Raw genomic sequence first — 17,054 nt, forward strand, 5'->3', positions numbered from 1 at the left:
TTTCTTTCTTTTTTTTCTTCTTTCCTTCCTCCTTCATTTCAGCGACCTATTTAAAATAAAATTGAAATCCCGCCACCCAACCCTTTTTCTCTCCCAAAATATCAATCAACCTAGTTTAGAATTTAGTAATTTCTTTCCAAATAGATTTTGATTGAAATCCCGCCACCCAGCTACCCTTCTTCTCTCCCAAAATATCAATCAACATGGTTTAGAATTTGATTTCTTTCCAAATAGAAGCAAGAAGCGGGCTTTATTTCAAAATAGAATAAACGATTTTATTTCCAAATTGAAGGTCATATTAGACTTCTCCAAATTGAAGTAAGAGATTCTTTTGGAAATAGGAAAATAGAATAAACGATTTTATTTCCAAATTGAAGGTCATATTAGACTTCTCCAAATTGAAGTAAGAGATTCTTTTGAAAATAGGAGGATTTCCTTAAAAATAAAATCTAAAATTATACCTGTATCCCAATTTTTTAACATTTTCGTAACATATATCCCAACGTATTTGTAACCAACTTATTTGTAAAAGTGCCCCAATGCTGTTCTGGTGCATCTCAACATTTTCATAAGGTGCTTTCCAATTTATCCCAACTTTTTCAACCTAACCTCAAACCTTCTCCCTTTTTCTTCGTTTTCCCTTCCATTCTTCTTTATTTTCGTTTATTGGAAATTCAAACCCTAACACTCAAACCTTCCTTCTTCCCTTCTGGTTCGCCTCAGACCTTCCCTCTTTCATTCTTCTTCTTCGCCTCAGACCTTCGATCTTCACTTCTTCTTCGCCTCAGACCTTCGATCTTCACTTCTTCTTCTTCACTTTAGACAGTCGTTCTTTACTTCTTCTTCTTTGCCTTACCGCCGTTCTTTACTTCTTCTTCTTTGCCTTTGTCTCAGACTACCATTGGTACTATTTCCTTCTTCCTTTTTAGAGAGAGAAAGAAAGACTGCCTTTTAGAAAGAGAGAGGGAGACAGCATGAGAGAGAAAGGGAGACAACAGTGTATTTTAAAAATAATATTTAAAATTTATATACATATGTAATATATTCTCGGCCACTTATTTCAAATGGTGGAAATGGTGACACTATGCAACTGGTAGTGATCCTAAAGATCCACGATACACAACTACCTAGCCATTTCTAGCCTCGATGAATACAAACACATGATTTCAACAGTACAATTTCTTTCCCTTATCTAGAAAAAAATTACACAAATAACATATTACATTGATTACAAACAAAACAATACATGTCAAACATGAAAGACCCACCTTTGGGGGAGAAAAAGATCCTAGTAGAACAAGAGCCAACTTTAATTTCGCAAAAAAGCACTTGCCTCTTTTACCTAGTGTCACAAACATTGTGGTAATCACACTAGACATGCAACTTTGCGGACGTTCATCGTGTTAAAAGTTCACCCTCAAACCATGTCGACATATAGTTTGATCTGAACATGTATTAGCCTAAGCAACTGTACAGTGATTGAACAGATACGGGCAAATGTCTCAGCCTGATACCGTTGCCAAACCACCGGGAATATATTCAAATGCAAAGAAAATCAGCTTCTGTCGAGTTTTCTTTTTATTCATTTACTATAAAGTGGGGAAGCAGATGGCCTGGGATAAGCAACAGTAGTCTTTCTATCGGACACATCATCTGCACTTCTTCTCCTTGGTCTTGTTCCACTGCTCGGATTGCTGTGACTATTTCCTGTTTCCTTTAAATCCTGGAGCTGCTCCAATTCTTTCACTACCTCATCCATGGTTGGCCTGAACTTGGCCTCCACAGATAAGCACCGAAATGAGAGGTTAGATGCCTTATGAGCTACATCCAGTGAGTACTGGCCTTCAAGACGGTTATCCAGGATGCGGAACACTTTACGCTTGTTGGCCAGGTATGGCTTGGCCCATTCCACCAGATTGTGTTCTCCAGATGGTCTATTCTTGTCCATTGCTCTTCGGCCAGATAACATTTCAAGGAGAACAACTCCAAAACTATATACATCGCTTCTAGCAGTCAAATGACCTAGAATAGGTGAAAGTTAGAATGGATATCTTCTAAACAGAGGGTACATATGCTCATATAAAGGAACAACAATGAATGACTGGAGCAGGACAGCAATGTTATTAAAAGTGATGATCTAATAAGGAAACTATATCAGCTATGCAATTAATAATGGAGAAACCTCAAGGTTTTGCCAATGGTTACAGCATCTACCCGAGTCTGATACCCTTAAATCATAGTGGGCCAAGAATGAAGTCAGAGAGAGGTGACATCAAAACTATAGGTCAATCCACTAAACTCTAACTCAATCTTAGGCCTCTATGAGGTTGAAAGGGGACATTGCCCCAATACTCTCATACACATATTAGGACTCCTGACAGCTGAAGTAGAAGAAAGACAATTTAATTAACAAGAAATTAAGCTGGACAGAACCTCCTATCTCCAAAACTGATCCAAGAGGAAGTAGGGGAAAGGAAATAGGTTGTTGGCCAAAGTAAATTTGAATCACCAAAATAGTTTAATGATGCTTCGATAAGGAGGCAGTGGTACAACAAAAATGAGAAACTGGCCCATATCTGTTTCCTTTTTTATATTCCAATATTGAAAAAGAAAATTATTAGGGAATATACGAGATGGGTTACTGAGGAAAAAGAAATGACTGGGAAACTACGCATGGAGTATGGACATTCAAATGTGAAATAGCACCACATGAATTGGAACATACCGGTAGCTAGGTATTCTGGAGCAGCATATCCGTAGGTCCCCATGACCCTGGTTGAGACATGGCTTTTATCGCCTGTCGGCCCATCTTTGGCCAACCCAAAATCAGAGAGCTTCGCATTGTAGTTCTGACATTGTAATAACAAAAATTGGTTATCAGAACCTCGCCAAAGTATAGCTTTCTGGAATCCAACAAATGAGGGTAACAAAGATCTGCTTCACAGGACATACCGAATCTAGCAAGATATTAGAAGTTTTGAAGTCCCGATAAATCACTTTTGTTTCAGCACTATGAAGAAAAGCAAGTCCCTTTGCAGCACCTAGAGCAACCTTCAAACGGAGATTCCAAGAAAGAGGTTGGAAGTAAGAACCTCCTGTTACAAAGCAACAACATGAGTCATTCACATTATAACAATCAAAATCATTCTAGGTTGTGAATTGGTCAGAGATGGATAAGTAGAACTCACTCCTGAACAGATGATTTTCCAAGCTGCCCCGAGGCATGAATTCGTACACAAGAAGCCGGTGCTCATCCTCCAAGCAGTACCCAATCAGTTTCACAAGATGAGGATGATAAAGCTGACCCAGATAATTTACTTCTGCCTACGGGATACAAAAATAAAACAAAATAAGTAATTGTGTGCATCTTGTTGTAGCAAATTCTATTGCAGATCAGTTGCAGTTATTGAGCCAGAACAAATAGAGTACATTGGATGATTTTTCCAAGTAGGCATTTCAAGCAAGCTGGTTTAATCCTAGGAGAGGACTCAAAGGTGAAGGGTGCCAACTATACATTAACCCACTAAGAATTTGCAGGTTGTTCATAAAAATATAATGATAATAAATGCCCAAAGCAAGAAATGGAGCCAATTGTCCAAATATGCATCAAGTTCTAAGCGACCCATAGATGAATAACTCACCAACCACTCCCTGTGACCTTGGAAACTTTCTAGGTTAAGCCTTTTCACGGCAATGACCATGCCGGTCCCTGGCTTCGTAGCTGTAAATGAGTTCTCATCAATCCATCCCTTAAAAACTGAACCAAAACCACCTTCTCCCAACACACTATCTGGACGGAAGTTCCTTGTGGCCATTCTGAGATCAGCAAAACTAAAGCTCTTCACATTGGACGACTGCAAGATTTCACCCTCGCTCCGTGGAGTTGCAGGCACCGAAACTGATGAGACCTTGCTACTTGAACTACTCAGATCATTCCCATCCGTGCTAATATATTTTGGATTTGAATTTGCCCCTGCACAAGCCAATGTAGAATATCTATATATGCCAGATGCCACTGTAATCATTGACATATATTTTTCTGACCCCCCATTTTCTAAAGAGGAAAAAAATAAAATAAAAAACACTCTAGGTTCAGAAACAATCAAGTAACAAGATTCTAGACACAAATACCTTTCTAACGGTTCTATATTACATACCCATATCTACTAAACAAATTTTTGTAGAAAATCATTTCTGCATGTGAAGATTAGAGTCATGATCAATTAATTCTATCAATTATTAGTCTACAAAAGATGCTGATTTGTTAGGCCAGCACAAACAAGCAATTCATTCATTTTGGGTGAGTCGCAAATAAGCATTCTATCAATCATCAAACTTAAAATACGTGAACGTAACATACAAAAGATTGCAATTCTTAAACCTCAAAACCACCCCCAACAAATCAAAACTCACACACATTAGGTTGACAATCAAACAACAAAGGAAGTCTCAGTACCTGTGTAAGAAGGACTCTCAGCTTTGATTCGAGCACTCAAGCAAATCCCCATAACACTTATCCAAGTAAAGAAGAAATCAGAGATACCTCTTTGATTACTTCCTTCGCCAGACCTCTCTGACCCTACAAGATCACCACAAGTTAGGGTTTATCAGCTGCACAGAACTAGAAAAAGAACCAACCAAACCAGATCTGGGTGTGAAAAAGCGAGTATAAAGTAACTTTTGTTTTCCCTCTTTATGTGAAAAGCTATTGGGTTTTCATCACCGAATGAACAAATTCAATTTAAAAATATAAAGGAGTTTAATTGGCCACCTTATACAACGCCGAATTCCAGCTCTGGGTTTCGAATTTAGAGAGAGAAATAGAATGGGTTTGATTGGAAGCTGCTTAGCTCTCTCGAAGCTTTTTAGAGAGAAAGAGAGGATCTATCTACAACTATGGTTCATTATTACTACAGCTCGAAAGTACAGTATATACAAATTTTTAGAGAGAGAAAGTAGAGGAGAGAGGAGGAAGGGTGTGGGAAGACTGCATTAATGGTGGACTGGTCCCAACGATCCTTAGCCTTATATACTCCGGGTCTCTTTCTCTCTCTAGACTCTCTCTGTGTGAACCGTGAAGTGCTACTGAGTTGGAAGGAAGAGATAAGCCTGTGCACAGGCTGCTGTTATTGTGAGCCGTTGGATGTAATCCAACAACACACCTTTCTATGACTCAAAAGCATGGCTCGGCTCGCTGTATTCAGCTGTAACATGGCTCGGCTAGCTGTATACTTGGAAATTTGGAATTCAGAATTTTAAATTGCAAGTGGATCAATTTTGTCGATAATAATGTATAATTATAATAATGAGAAATGTGAAGTTTACATGTCATTTATCATTTGAAAAAAGAAAAAAGAAAAAAAGATATGTTGAAGTATTAAAAGACAAAATAAATGACAGGTGAATTGAATGTTAAGCTAGTTTTTGTTTGCTAAAACAAAGATGTGAATTTTGAAAAAAATAGTACATTTAACTTAAAAAGAAAAGAAAAGAAAAAAAGTGGCCTAGTACAGAGAATTTTGTTGAAAGTGTATGTCACTAGTTGTTAGTGTTGTGTGGGGGTGTGTGAGTGTATATATATAAATCCAAAAATTTACTTTTTGAAGGTGTGACGTATGCGCTTGATCAAGGAGGGTCGCGTAGTCAAAACCTTGATCCCCCACCGACGCTCTCAGGGTAACACCCAGACCAGATGAAATCAGGAATGTTCAATTTGTATACTAACTTTTTTAATGTTTGTTTTAAAACCATCAAATCTTAGCTGTGATTATCGGATTAGGTTGACTATGGAGGTCCAAAAGTTGGACCCATGCCAACAGCACCGGTAAGTGATATATATTGCACATGCAAGCACAGTAGTCCAAACTACTGGGACCCACTTTGTTCGGCTCGGTCAGGAGCCGAGTTCTTTGGTGAGCCGTGGACTGCCTACTTGGAATTCGCGCCGTCGAAGGGATATTTTTGGACCACTACTATTGTGCTTAAGAAAGATATATATATATATATATTTTTGGACCACTACTATTCTGATTTGGTACGGAAGAATGAGATAAGATAGGAATTGAATTACCATTCTTAATATTTTGTTTAGAAAATTAACCTATATATGTATGTAAATAAAATAAATATATATATGTGCGTAAATAAATATATTTGATATATATATAGAAATTAAGGAAGGAATATCACGAAAAGGTTGACTTTTATTAGATATCGGTGTTTGAAAAAAGTGTGTTAGCAAATCAGATAGTTTAAGTAAAACGATTTTTAATATTATTTTTATCCAGTATTTTTTTAAGTAAGGAATGAAATGCTCATTTCTCTTCCTAGAAAATAAAATGATTTTAATGAAATGATTATTTTCCTTCTTTAAAATTACTTTCCTTCTTTAAAATTACTTTCCAAACAAAAAAAATAAATTTAAAAGCATTTCATTTCACTTTATTTCATTCTATTCCAACCTACCAAACTAACTCAATAAGAGACCCAAGATCACGGAAAAGTAATTTCGGCCCAACTTAATATATTGACTTTTTCTATACTCCACCAATTATTATGTTAAAATTAACCTCTAAACTGTGTTATAATATATTATATATAGAGAGAGTAGCACACGTATGCAATAAAAACTAATATAAATCAAAATAAATTGTAAAATAAAGAATTTCTTTATGTATGATGTTCAATTCAAATATTTAAACGGTCGTATATGTAAAAGCATTGTAAATTTGTAATGCACACCATGAATAAAAAAAACGAAAAAAACCATTTTATTTTCTGTGAGGCATTTAAGAATACATGCTCCTTAATTTTGCATCTTGTTCTGTTTTACCACTAGGCCACCCTTGAAGTTGAGATTGCAAACTTGAGAATGAAACATGGAATAAAAAACAGTATAAACCAGTAGGAGACAATGATAGGGATGGAATATCATAACACCAACACCTTGTATTCTTTGCCCAACTTGCTTCTGTATTTATGGCAAAGCAATGCTTTGGGAAGGTTCAACCTGGTCAACCCCAATGCTCAAGCAAAGACTTTGTTGACCTGTAATTGTAAAACATCATTCCCCTTCAATTGTAATGCCTAGTCTTGTGAAACAAAGTCAATCCATATTTTATGGTGCTAGAACAGAAATCCCGTTAATTAAAGGATTCATGCTTTCATAGAGGCATTAAACTTTCATTAATATCGAAAATTTAGTCCTCCTAAAAAAGTCACCGAAATTATAAAAAGAATAATGCTATTACAAGAATTTTCTCGTGACGAGCCCTTACTATTTTACTGAAGTAAAATATTTATTATAGAGTTCTGCTATTATGGCTGAATAGTATAGCACTCTAACCTATGCTTGAGGCCGAAACCATCAAAGCCTTTTAACGGTCTAAAGCGGAAATTAAACATAGATTCCATTTCAGGTCGTCAAAAGCCTTTATTACTTCAACTTCATTAGCATAGAGGTCAGAGTGTTGGGCTTTAAAAGTATTTTTCTTTATTACGGAGTAAATGACGTTTTTTTAACTATTTAAAAATAAACTCAAGAAACTATCGTTAAATTACACATTCAAGATTGAAAAGTATCTATTAACTGTACGATTTTGAAAAGTTAGATCAGCTTTGAACTTTTCCTATAAATTAAAATACTCTGGATAAGAAAGACTGGTATCAAATAATGGTCATCTAGAAGTATCTTTTTAATATATTCGAAAGAATAGGATTGATGCACTAATTAATTAATTGTTTTCATTAGTGAAAGGCAAAATAATAATTCTCAATTCTCACACGCGGTTCCATAATGCGCTATTGGTTCACATAATGCTGTTTTCAACAAATTTAAAGTTAATGAATATATTTGGTAGGTGGGTTGACTAATTCGTGTATGAGCACTTTGGTTGACATAATGAATTGTGCATGGGCATTATTGGCATACCGTACATCACAGCACTCTGAATTGTGTATGATAGTAATAATGAATATGGTTTCGATTGAGAGGGGACTTTCAAAAGTCATCCCATTTTGGAGACAAGAATATATGATTAGATTTACTTAATGCTAGACAACTACAACTATAAGGACGTTTTTGTTTCAACCACCTCAAACCCTTATTACACGATTTCGGTTTTCCCCCCACCAATCACCCCAAATTATAAGGAAGAAGGGTGAAATTTTACTTCCAAAATACTTGGCACTGTTTGTGAGCCGCACTTCTCAAATTGCTCAACTATTTTGAGATAAAGAGAGTATTACCTTTTTGGTTGGAGGGATGGAAAAATGGATAGAAAGGAGAGGCATCCCAAGTTTTATTAGGTTGGAAGGAAACGGAAAGAGGATTTTATATTCCTTTTTCAAAAAATTAGATATCAATTTCAAATCTTTGAGACGGTTAAAAATAAAAATTATTAATTATTCTTTCTTTCTCTTTTCTCTTCTCCCAATTTTGGGAATTATTAATTATTCTTTCTTTCTCTTTTCTCTTCTCCCAATTATGGGGATAGAAAAATACAATCCCTCCTTGCTTCCTCCCTCTTTTCCCTTCTCTCTGGTCAAACACGAAAAAACTCTTTTATCCCCTCCTTAATTCTTCCCTCAAACCAAACGGTCCAAACATAGTAAAGCAGAAAGGAAGATGGGTGAAAGGAAGTTCCTTCGGTTGATAGAAAAGAGACAATTAGAGATTAAGATGGATGACAATTATCCTTCCTCCATAAATTTTCATCCATCCCTTCCCTTCTCTCCTAAGGAAGGCAGTAAAGTTGTCTGCTGCTTCTTTTCTCTTCCCATTAACCAAACAGAAAAAAAGGGAACGTTCTCTAGGAGTATTAATGAATTAACTACAAATTGAAAAAGTGAAAAAACTCAGCCACACGATATCACATTTCATCAAAAGATCTTTTGCTAGTAGTGTCGCATGAAGCAATTTCATTGTCCAAACAGAGTACCATGGGATTGGAATAGGTGCATTTCACCATAGACACGCACCACTAAAGATATACAGAAACAACTCTTCAGAGCAGTCCTCTCCTCACTTGAGATATATATGCAAGTGACAGACACATTCCAACTAAAAAGATGCACGCCAACAACCCTTTAAAGAAGTCTTCCTCACTTGGAAGACATATTAAAAGCGAGATGAAGTAATCACACAGCACCAGCATGCAGAAAGCACAATGTTACTTCAAAGTTTTGCCAAACAAGTAATAATAAGAAAACACAGCACTCCCGGACCCGATCAGCTAGGGCAAACCTGGGTCATTTGTGGTCTTCCACTAGAGAAGAGAGAAATGAACACTTGAACTCTGTAATGTAAGGTCTCACCATCTCCAGAAAAGAGAGACAGATCTTCTGCTGTTCAGGTTTCTAATTTACTAAAAGCCAAAGTGTCCAAGTCTCCTCCGGTGCAATCATACCATCATAGGCTCTTCCTAATTTGGACTGTGGCATTGGTAGCCACTACAGCCATCATCACAATGGACCCAATTGATCACATATTTACATACAGTTCACTAGACCTGTATCCTCTACTTACAAAACATAATTAAATAGAAAATATGACAGTTATTGCCAACTCCTCATCTGTTTGTCCATTGGGAAAACTTCAGAACCAGACCCTAATTAATTTGTCTTAAAGTTCTAACCAAATGAGAAATTGGCACTAAGAATCAAGGGGGAAAAAGTCTATTTATGAACAGGGCTCAGCCTCTCAAGTCCGTAGTCACCACAGAAATGATTTTACAATTCTGCTTCATGTAGTCAAGCCACATGAATCCTAGATAATCAGTATTTGAAATGACCACAGAACTGTCGGTCTACCAAATTAACTTGAAACTTCAAACAAAGAATGAAAGGTGTTTCTGAAGAAGATTGCAACAGTTACAAATGCATTTGGTCAACTATGTTTCGTATAAATCAATTGCAGTTGTAACAAACTAAGCCAAAAGCATTTCAGATTTGGTATTTTTCATTCTACGTCAGGGAAGGGTGGCAGGCTTTGAAAGAATAAACAGATTAGACAATAGCCACCTGTTAATGTGCTCTGTATTCATCTTGTTTTTTTTTCTTATCCATTTTCTTTTCCTTTTACTCTAAAAGGAAATGGGTATCAAGGATGGATCAACCAATAGAAGATACAAAACACAAGCAAAGAACATCTTGACAAGTCTAGCTTGAAAATAAGATTTGAATCAGTAACAAAATGGCCCCATGTACGAACATGTTCGCAATTCAAGTACAATTTTTTTTGAGAGAGAGAGGGAGAGAGAGATTCTCATATTCAAATACATGAAGCAAAGAAAATGCAAGAAAACCCTGATTTATTATATCTGGAACCTAGCTGGGCTAATGTTTGTTTCAGGGACAGTACCTCGCGCACAATTTATAACTCAAGTACCCCAAACACCTTTTAGGAGGAAGCTAGAGGAAGGTTGCAGAATACCTGGCTTCAAAGTTCAATCACTTCTTAACTGTGGCAGACTTGATGATGTCAATAAATTCGGGCTGATTCAAAGGAAAGGTGTAAGCCAAGAGCACCAAATTTGAAAACAATTAATCATATAGTAATAAGATGTAATAATGGCAAACAATAAATCACCACCTTTAGGGAAGCTCCACCAACCAGAAAGCCATCCACGTCTGACTGAGTTGCCAGTTCTTTGCAGTTTGCTCCATTTACAGAACCTGCAAGTGTCATTTAAGGAAACAAACATTAACATGAGAGAGAGAGAGAGAGAGACCAGGAGGGTAAATGTTAAGTTTTAGAAAGTTGAGGCAATAAGTTAAATTTCCTATAGATGGACTACGCATCACGGAGAGTAAATGCGATTAACCAGCCTCACTTTCAAAGAGACACAGTGTGCCAGTGAACACCAGCATACTTGCTAACCCTGGGCATCCAGTGGAACCCAGCCTTACTTATTAACCCTTGTCATCCCTTCCCTAATTTGCAAGTTCCCAACACAGTAGAGGTGGATAAAGAAACAGTAATAGATGTAACCCTCATTATTACTTTGAATGCAATTCAATCCTGCACAACCTGAGACCCCAACAAATCCAACCAGAATTAACCGGTATGGAACCCTAGTCCGGTACTCGGTTAACAATTTTGAGAGACAACCAAGGCATATTCAATTTTAAGCATGTATTTGAGGTGGACCAAAGCAACTGAAATATCAAACCATTGCAATCATTCACAGAGACATTTTTTATCTTCTTCTGGTTTATCTTCTTCTGGTTAGTAACATGAATAAGGTGTTTCTTCCAGGTCATGCTTCATGTCTACAATTTATATTAGAAAGGTAAAACCATCTTTTACCAACCTGATTCCATAACTTTGATTTGGTTTGGTGCATTAGGGCTACTAATTCTCATTAGTCAAAATTGGAAGAAAAAAAATAGGTTAAGAAAACCAATTTAAATGAAGTTTCAATCTAACAAAAATTAAATTAAAAATTGAAAACCATACTGACCACACTCCTTCAGATGCCTTTGCCATCTCAGTGGGACGGTTTTGGCCTTATATTACATTGTTATAGCAAATTTAGGCAGTAAAGTAGTGAGTACTTGCAAGTTGCAACTCATGCGGCAATGGTGATAAAATTCCCACCATGATATGCCCAAAGACCATTTAGTTGTTCCTATGATAGGCGGAAAGCTAGTGCTGAGTTAATGCCTAATATTTTCAAGAATTCTACAATAAAATCTCTTACGCCCCTGTCAATTCTTAGTATCAAAGAAAGGCCTTCAATTGAAAATAACTTGCATCAAAATAGATATTGATCATATTCCTTACTTATCAAAGGAATTAAAATCAAATTGTTAATTCACATTTTTAGAAAAAAGATAAGGCAAAAGGATGTTAAACAGGGATTTGCAAGATAAGCGTTGTCGAAAAGGAGAAAGATACCTCCATAAATAATTCTGGTTGATGCAGCAACGTCAGCCCCAGCATTGTCTTTGAGCCATTTCCTCAATTCAAAGTGGACCTGCCACAAATATACAACATTTCCGTTAATGCATTATGGCTTAAATTGATTGATGCAGCATTACACTAAGAAAATGAACTAATAATAATTTAAAGATGGCTTAAATGAAACTGGATGGATAAGGATTAAATGAAACAAATATGGATGTAATGAAACAGGATCAGAAATTGTGAGCAAAAACAGCGTAGAAGTGGCTGAGCACATCAAATTATGCATCTGCACATTTTAAGGGGACACATGAATTCGCTCATGGGTCCTTTGAATGGTCAGGGTGGTTACCCATATACATTGGTCCATTGGATCATTGAGCATCAACTAGGAAAAATAAAATAAAATGTTTCATTAGTAATTTTACTGTCATGCATAGAGTGATGAAAACACAAAGAATTTTTAATTGCAACCATATATGAGAACTAAAATGCCAATACAAAGAGTTGCTACATTTTCATTCTGAACTCCTAACAGTAATTTTTACTGGACCTAAATCAATACATCAATATATGGCCTTACTAAAAAGGTTAAACCAGAATATGCTTTGCCCGTATGAGCGGATCTACAACATAAAACTGAATTCAGCAACCAATATAGACTAGAACTTACTTCCTGAGCCTGAGCAGGGGTGGCGACCTTCCCAGTTCCGATGGCCCAAACTGGTTCATAAGCCAAAACAACATTTGACCAGTTTGATACTTTATCTGGAAGAGAACAGTCAAAGTTTAATACAAATTCATAGAAAAACATGGAACTATCAGAAGAAAATGACATTAAGAATAAAATGAAGGGGAATGTCAAGCATATATACAATTGAATGGAAGTATGAACCAAAACAAGTAGCAGTAATCTTCTATTTTTCAGTGACTAATGATAGTGAATAGAGAATTAAACAGAAGATGTCATCCATGAAAATAACTCCAGAGCCCGAGTGCAAGATAAAATAAGCATCCATTATAACAACTCTAGGACCCAATTTCCAAAATTAAACACCAAACTTCTTAAGGAATGCACAACTTGCTTTCAGCCAGTAGATTTATACCTGCAATTGCTTTGGTTTGTGCAGCAACAACAGTCATTGTAGATCCTGACTCTCGCTGCTCAAGAGACTCACCAACACAAGCAATCACCTTCAAGCCTTGAGAAAGTGCATACGCAACTTTATCTCCAACAAACTGCAATGACATGCCAAAAGGAAAAGGAAAACAAAAAGGAACATAAAAACAGATGATAGATCAATATAGGGGTATAGATAGCGAGCATATATGAAGCAATGGTCATTGATGTGTTACAGAGCATGTACCTAAATAAGAAGTAATAACTATGTTGTTGTACCATAATTTACCTCATTTGATTCATTTAAAATAAGTCTTCTCTCCGAATGACCAAGTATGACCCAAGGAATACCCAAATTGACCAGCATTTCAGCACTGTGGCAACAAGAGAAATCATCTTAACATCAACAGGTAAAAAACACCCAAAAGCTACATATTGAATCACCTCAGTTATTTGTTCCCAAAAAATCAACATTTGACCTACTGAAAGAAATCAAACAGCATAAATTATATATTGATTTCCAGTGACAAATTAAACTAAAACTAGATCAAAATTTCATCAATTTACGGTGTATATAAAACAAATGATTCAGACACCTCAAGTCACTGATGACCTAATCATTTCATTTTTATTGGCTTTTAGTGGATAAAAGAGCATCAAGCCTGCTACCCAAAAAAAAAAAAACAACTAATTCGAATTGGTGGTAGGCTGAAACCACCTCAGAACAATAAATGGGAAGAACAAAAAGAGAAGCATATGATGCAAGGACGGAGCCAGGATGTAAGGTGGGGGGGAAATGAAATTCGGGGGGCAATAGTGCATTTTTTTAGTAATTTCAGGGGGCGCAAATGTAATATATCAAGGGTATATAATTGAAAATTAACAAATTATAAGGGTATATTACTAAAAAAAAAATTCAATGGGGGCAATTGCCCCCACTGACTTGAATGTAGGTCAGTCCCTGATATGATGATAAGTATCTATACCATTTTTTGATGAAAAATAAAAAACAGTCTTATTGCAAATTATGATACTAACACTTTCCCACACATCCCACATAGCTGTAAGCTCCTGTTCATTCTCACAATTAAAATAAAAAGTCTTTCAAGAAGGAACCTTAAACTTCAAATCATAATTATAAGGAGAGAACATTCCATGAATCTTCAAACAACTATTACAAATGATAATGACAATTTGGACAACAAATTTTCTTTTCTTTTTATTTTTTATTTTATTTTTTTATTTAAACTCACCACACACCCACTTTGCTCCCATGGGGACTTGAACTCTTGACTTTGAAGGTGAAAAATATCACTAGGATACAACTCTTGGTGGTAATTTGAACCAAAAAAATTAGACTACAGATAACATTAAAGTTCCTCAGCAAGCTTTTTTATGACACCACCAGAACTCATTATCACAATAATATTATTCTAAGAAATTTGCAAGAAAATGATTGAAAAGTAGATGATAGGATCAGATCATTAACATACCTAATCTCACCAGTAAAAGCACCTCCTTTCCTAATCCAACAATTTTGCGCAGCAACATGGAAATCAGAGCGCAACAAACTTTTTACCACAGGAAGAAAGACAAATGGAGGGCTTACCACAACCTCTACAAGAAAAAAATATATATATATCTAAATCAAAAACTTGAATATCTATATAAAAACCTAACAGCAGAAAACTAAAAGAAACACTCGAAAGAAAGTAAGAAAGAATGCAAAATAAGGTTCACGTTCCCCAAAAGAATACATGACAGAGTAAGTAGTTTCCAAACAAAATAAGTTAAAGGAAAACTGCCCTTAATTCAAACGTACCAACAACATCCTCTGAAGGTACTTCAGCTTCATTCAAAGTGGTGACAATCTTCTTCACCTCCTCGGTTGTTCCATTCTGCATATATAACAATAAGTGAGCTGATAATATACAAGTAACTTGATAATGGGGTTGTCCAGTAAGTTTTTTCTAAACCTCACAAGGAAATAGGTCCAAAGCACTATTACTCAACAAAATGCAACGTATAGCAGCGCACATCACTGTTCTACAACCACGTGACAATGGCACACTGAGACGATGCACTACTTGTATATATAAATTCAAGAAGTGGAGTGACTTTGGGTTTTTCTAGAGTGTCAATGCCATCTCCCTAAACTAAATTATGATCGATAAGTAAATTCTGAACATTCCATAAGCCTAGATAGTCATCATTCAGATCTCTAAGGTAAAACTACGAGACCCCTTAAATGTTTGAGCTGTGGTATGCTATTTAGTAAACAAGATATTGGTATTTGGTAGGAACTCGGAAGAGTTACGCCATAGAGACAGAAATAATAGGCAGACTGAACTCTCCCAGCTTAACCAGTTACTCAAATCAAGTGATGACTATCACAAGTGGAGTCCAATTTACATTTGAAATCCACAAGTATTCGTTAAACAAGTCCGTTAACTTGCTCAAGACTACTTAATTGGAATGATTAACAATTTTTCTTGGCGGAATTGTTCTAATATAGGGATAGGGATACCAAATAAGATTGAACTTGAAAGTTTAATTCCAGTGTGTTCATGGTTCACTGCATATATACCAGGCATACCAAAATCATTATTCATTCATATCAGGTTGGAAAAAGATAGTCCCAAAATAATAACTACAGAAATCATTCTTGAAATCGTGAAAGCCTTAAAAAAACAGAAAACATACATTTTCTCGTATCTAAAAATAATTGAAAACCTATTCAAATAAACAACTGCAACATACAATAAAGACAATCGAAGTTGAATCTAGATGATTGAGACAACGACTAAAAATACAACACTCATCCACAGTTCGAGATCTATTTGGTTAATATTATCAAAACCTTTAGAAATCAATACATAAACAAATATAGATATAAATTTAAGAGACCAAAAGATTAAAGAAGGTTGAAATTAGAGACATACGCATTTCCAGTTGCCACCAACGAAGAACTTTCTGCCCATTTTTTTTTTTTTTTTTTGGTCACCACGGTGTATGCTAAACAGATTGAGAGTATCGATCGGCGTTGGTTTTGGAAGCCTTTATAGGAGCGATGTTAGATTTCTGTCTTAAATGACTATATTAACCTTTCAACTTGTTGCACAAGTCATAAATATTTCCAATAGTTTTGGGCAACTAACTGCTGTAAGAAAAGAAATTTCCGAAACAAGTGCTATAAATTTTTCGTTAGGGCAAGGAAGTCCTATTTTTGACGTATTTCCAAATAAATTCAAATTTATTTTATTCTTTTTAATATTATGAAACTCATCCATTTATGAAAATGAAAAGAGAAATATAAACAGTAATTAAAATTTGTTTTATCCATCTTTCAACAAGGTTCAAAAGAAAGAAAAATAATAATTGAATTAAAAAAAACCACCCAACAATTCACTCATATTATGTATAAAAAGGGTAAAAGAGATATTCTAATTTCTATGGAACTTTGTTAGAAATTAATATCAAAAGTATGACTTATTTATTCTAATTAAATTTTTATAAGGCTTAGTTCTTTAACGTAGGATTAGGTATTAGTTTTTCCTCCCTTTTTTAATTATTAAATAATATAATTATTCTGCAAAAACATTCTAATTTCAAAATTCACAAATTTTGTGGGATATAATTTTGTCATTTAAAATTAAATCAAGCGTATCTCTAAGAATAATGTGTACGTACATATTTCCTTATATATACTTCCTTATAAGAGTAATTGATGTGTACTTATATATTTTTATTCATTTCTGATTTATTTATCAAATTTCAATCTACTACCATTCTGTTAAAATGCTAATTATAAAAGTGGAACAATCTCTTCTTTTAGTATCGCTAATTTTATCAATGGTTTGCCATTTTTAGGTAATTTACAGAGGGAAATATAAACAGCTTTGTGCTGAAATACGAAACCAAATGAATTAATTTTCTTGTTTTGAAATGTATTATATATATATATATTCAAGTCAAAGCCAAACATAATGGTGAGTAGTTGGAATCCCATTTAAAAATGGACGGATGGAG

At 35.3% G+C, this 17,054-nt stretch overlaps 2 protein-coding genes across 2 annotated transcripts; both read right to left on the minus strand.

Annotated features, from left to right (window-relative positions):
- Window positions 1–1,161: 1,161 nt before the first annotated feature.
- On the minus strand, window positions 1,162–5,063 carry LOC132269437 (probable serine/threonine-protein kinase PBL9). The gene is made up of 7 exons (XM_059770624.1): window positions 4,772–5,063; window positions 4,457–4,579; window positions 3,642–3,973; window positions 3,189–3,324; window positions 2,953–3,095; window positions 2,726–2,849; window positions 1,162–2,022 (listed from the first exon to the last, which is right to left on the minus strand). The coding sequence occupies exons 2-7, from the start codon at window positions 4,506–4,508 to the stop codon at window positions 1,583–1,585; spliced, it is 1,227 nt and encodes a 408-aa protein (XP_059626607.1). The 5' UTR covers window positions 4,509–4,579; window positions 4,772–5,063; the 3' UTR covers window positions 1,162–1,582.
- Window positions 5,064–10,159: 5,096 nt separating this feature from the next.
- Window positions 10,160–16,095, minus strand: LOC132269438 (triosephosphate isomerase, cytosolic). Its single transcript, XM_059770625.1, has 9 exons — window positions 15,968–16,095; window positions 14,848–14,923; window positions 14,519–14,642; window positions 13,315–13,399; window positions 13,012–13,144; window positions 12,579–12,673; window positions 11,900–11,978; window positions 10,592–10,674; window positions 10,160–10,494 (listed from the first exon to the last, which is right to left on the minus strand). The coding sequence occupies exons 1-9, from the start codon at window positions 16,004–16,006 to the stop codon at window positions 10,450–10,452; spliced, it is 759 nt and encodes a 252-aa protein (XP_059626608.1). The 5' UTR covers window positions 16,007–16,095; the 3' UTR covers window positions 10,160–10,449.
- Window positions 16,096–17,054: the final 959 nt, after the last annotated feature.

Source organism: Cornus florida, unplaced genomic scaffold (genome assembly GCF_030987335.1).
Source record: "Cornus florida cultivar Cherokee Brave unplaced genomic scaffold, ASM3098733v1 CherokeeBrave_3.0.0_Hap2_Chr08, whole genome shotgun sequence".
NCBI lineage: Eukaryota > Viridiplantae > Streptophyta > Magnoliopsida > Cornales > Cornaceae > Cornus > Cornus florida.

What these genes read in the sequence shown, in the direction of transcription:
- LOC132269438 (XM_059770625.1), bottom strand. Translation starts at nt 16,006, where the DNA reads ATGGGCAGAAAGTTCTTCGTTGGTGGCAACTGGAAATGC. An exon ending in GCTTTTACTGGTGAGATTAG is followed by an intron (nt 13,400 to 14,518) that starts GTATGTTAATGA and finishes TTGTTGCCACAG; the next exon opens with TGCTGAAATGCTGGTCAATT. An exon ending in CCCCTGCTCAGGCTCAGGAA is followed by an intron (nt 11,979 to 12,578) that starts GTAAGTTCTAGT and finishes TATTTGTGGCAG; the next exon opens with GTCCACTTTGAATTGAGGAA.
- LOC132269437 (XM_059770624.1), bottom strand. Translation starts at nt 4,508, where the DNA reads ATGGGGATTTGCTTGAGTGCTCGAATCAAAGCTGAGAGTCCTTCTTAC. An exon ending in TGAGAGTCCTTCTTACACAG is followed by an intron (nt 3,974 to 4,456) that starts GTACTGAGACTT and finishes TGGCTTGTGCAG; the next exon opens with GGGCAAATTCAAATCCAAAA. An exon ending in TCCAGAATACCTAGCTACCG is followed by an intron (nt 2,023 to 2,725) that starts GTATGTTCCAAT and finishes CACCTATTCTAG; the next exon opens with GTCATTTGACTGCTAGAAGC.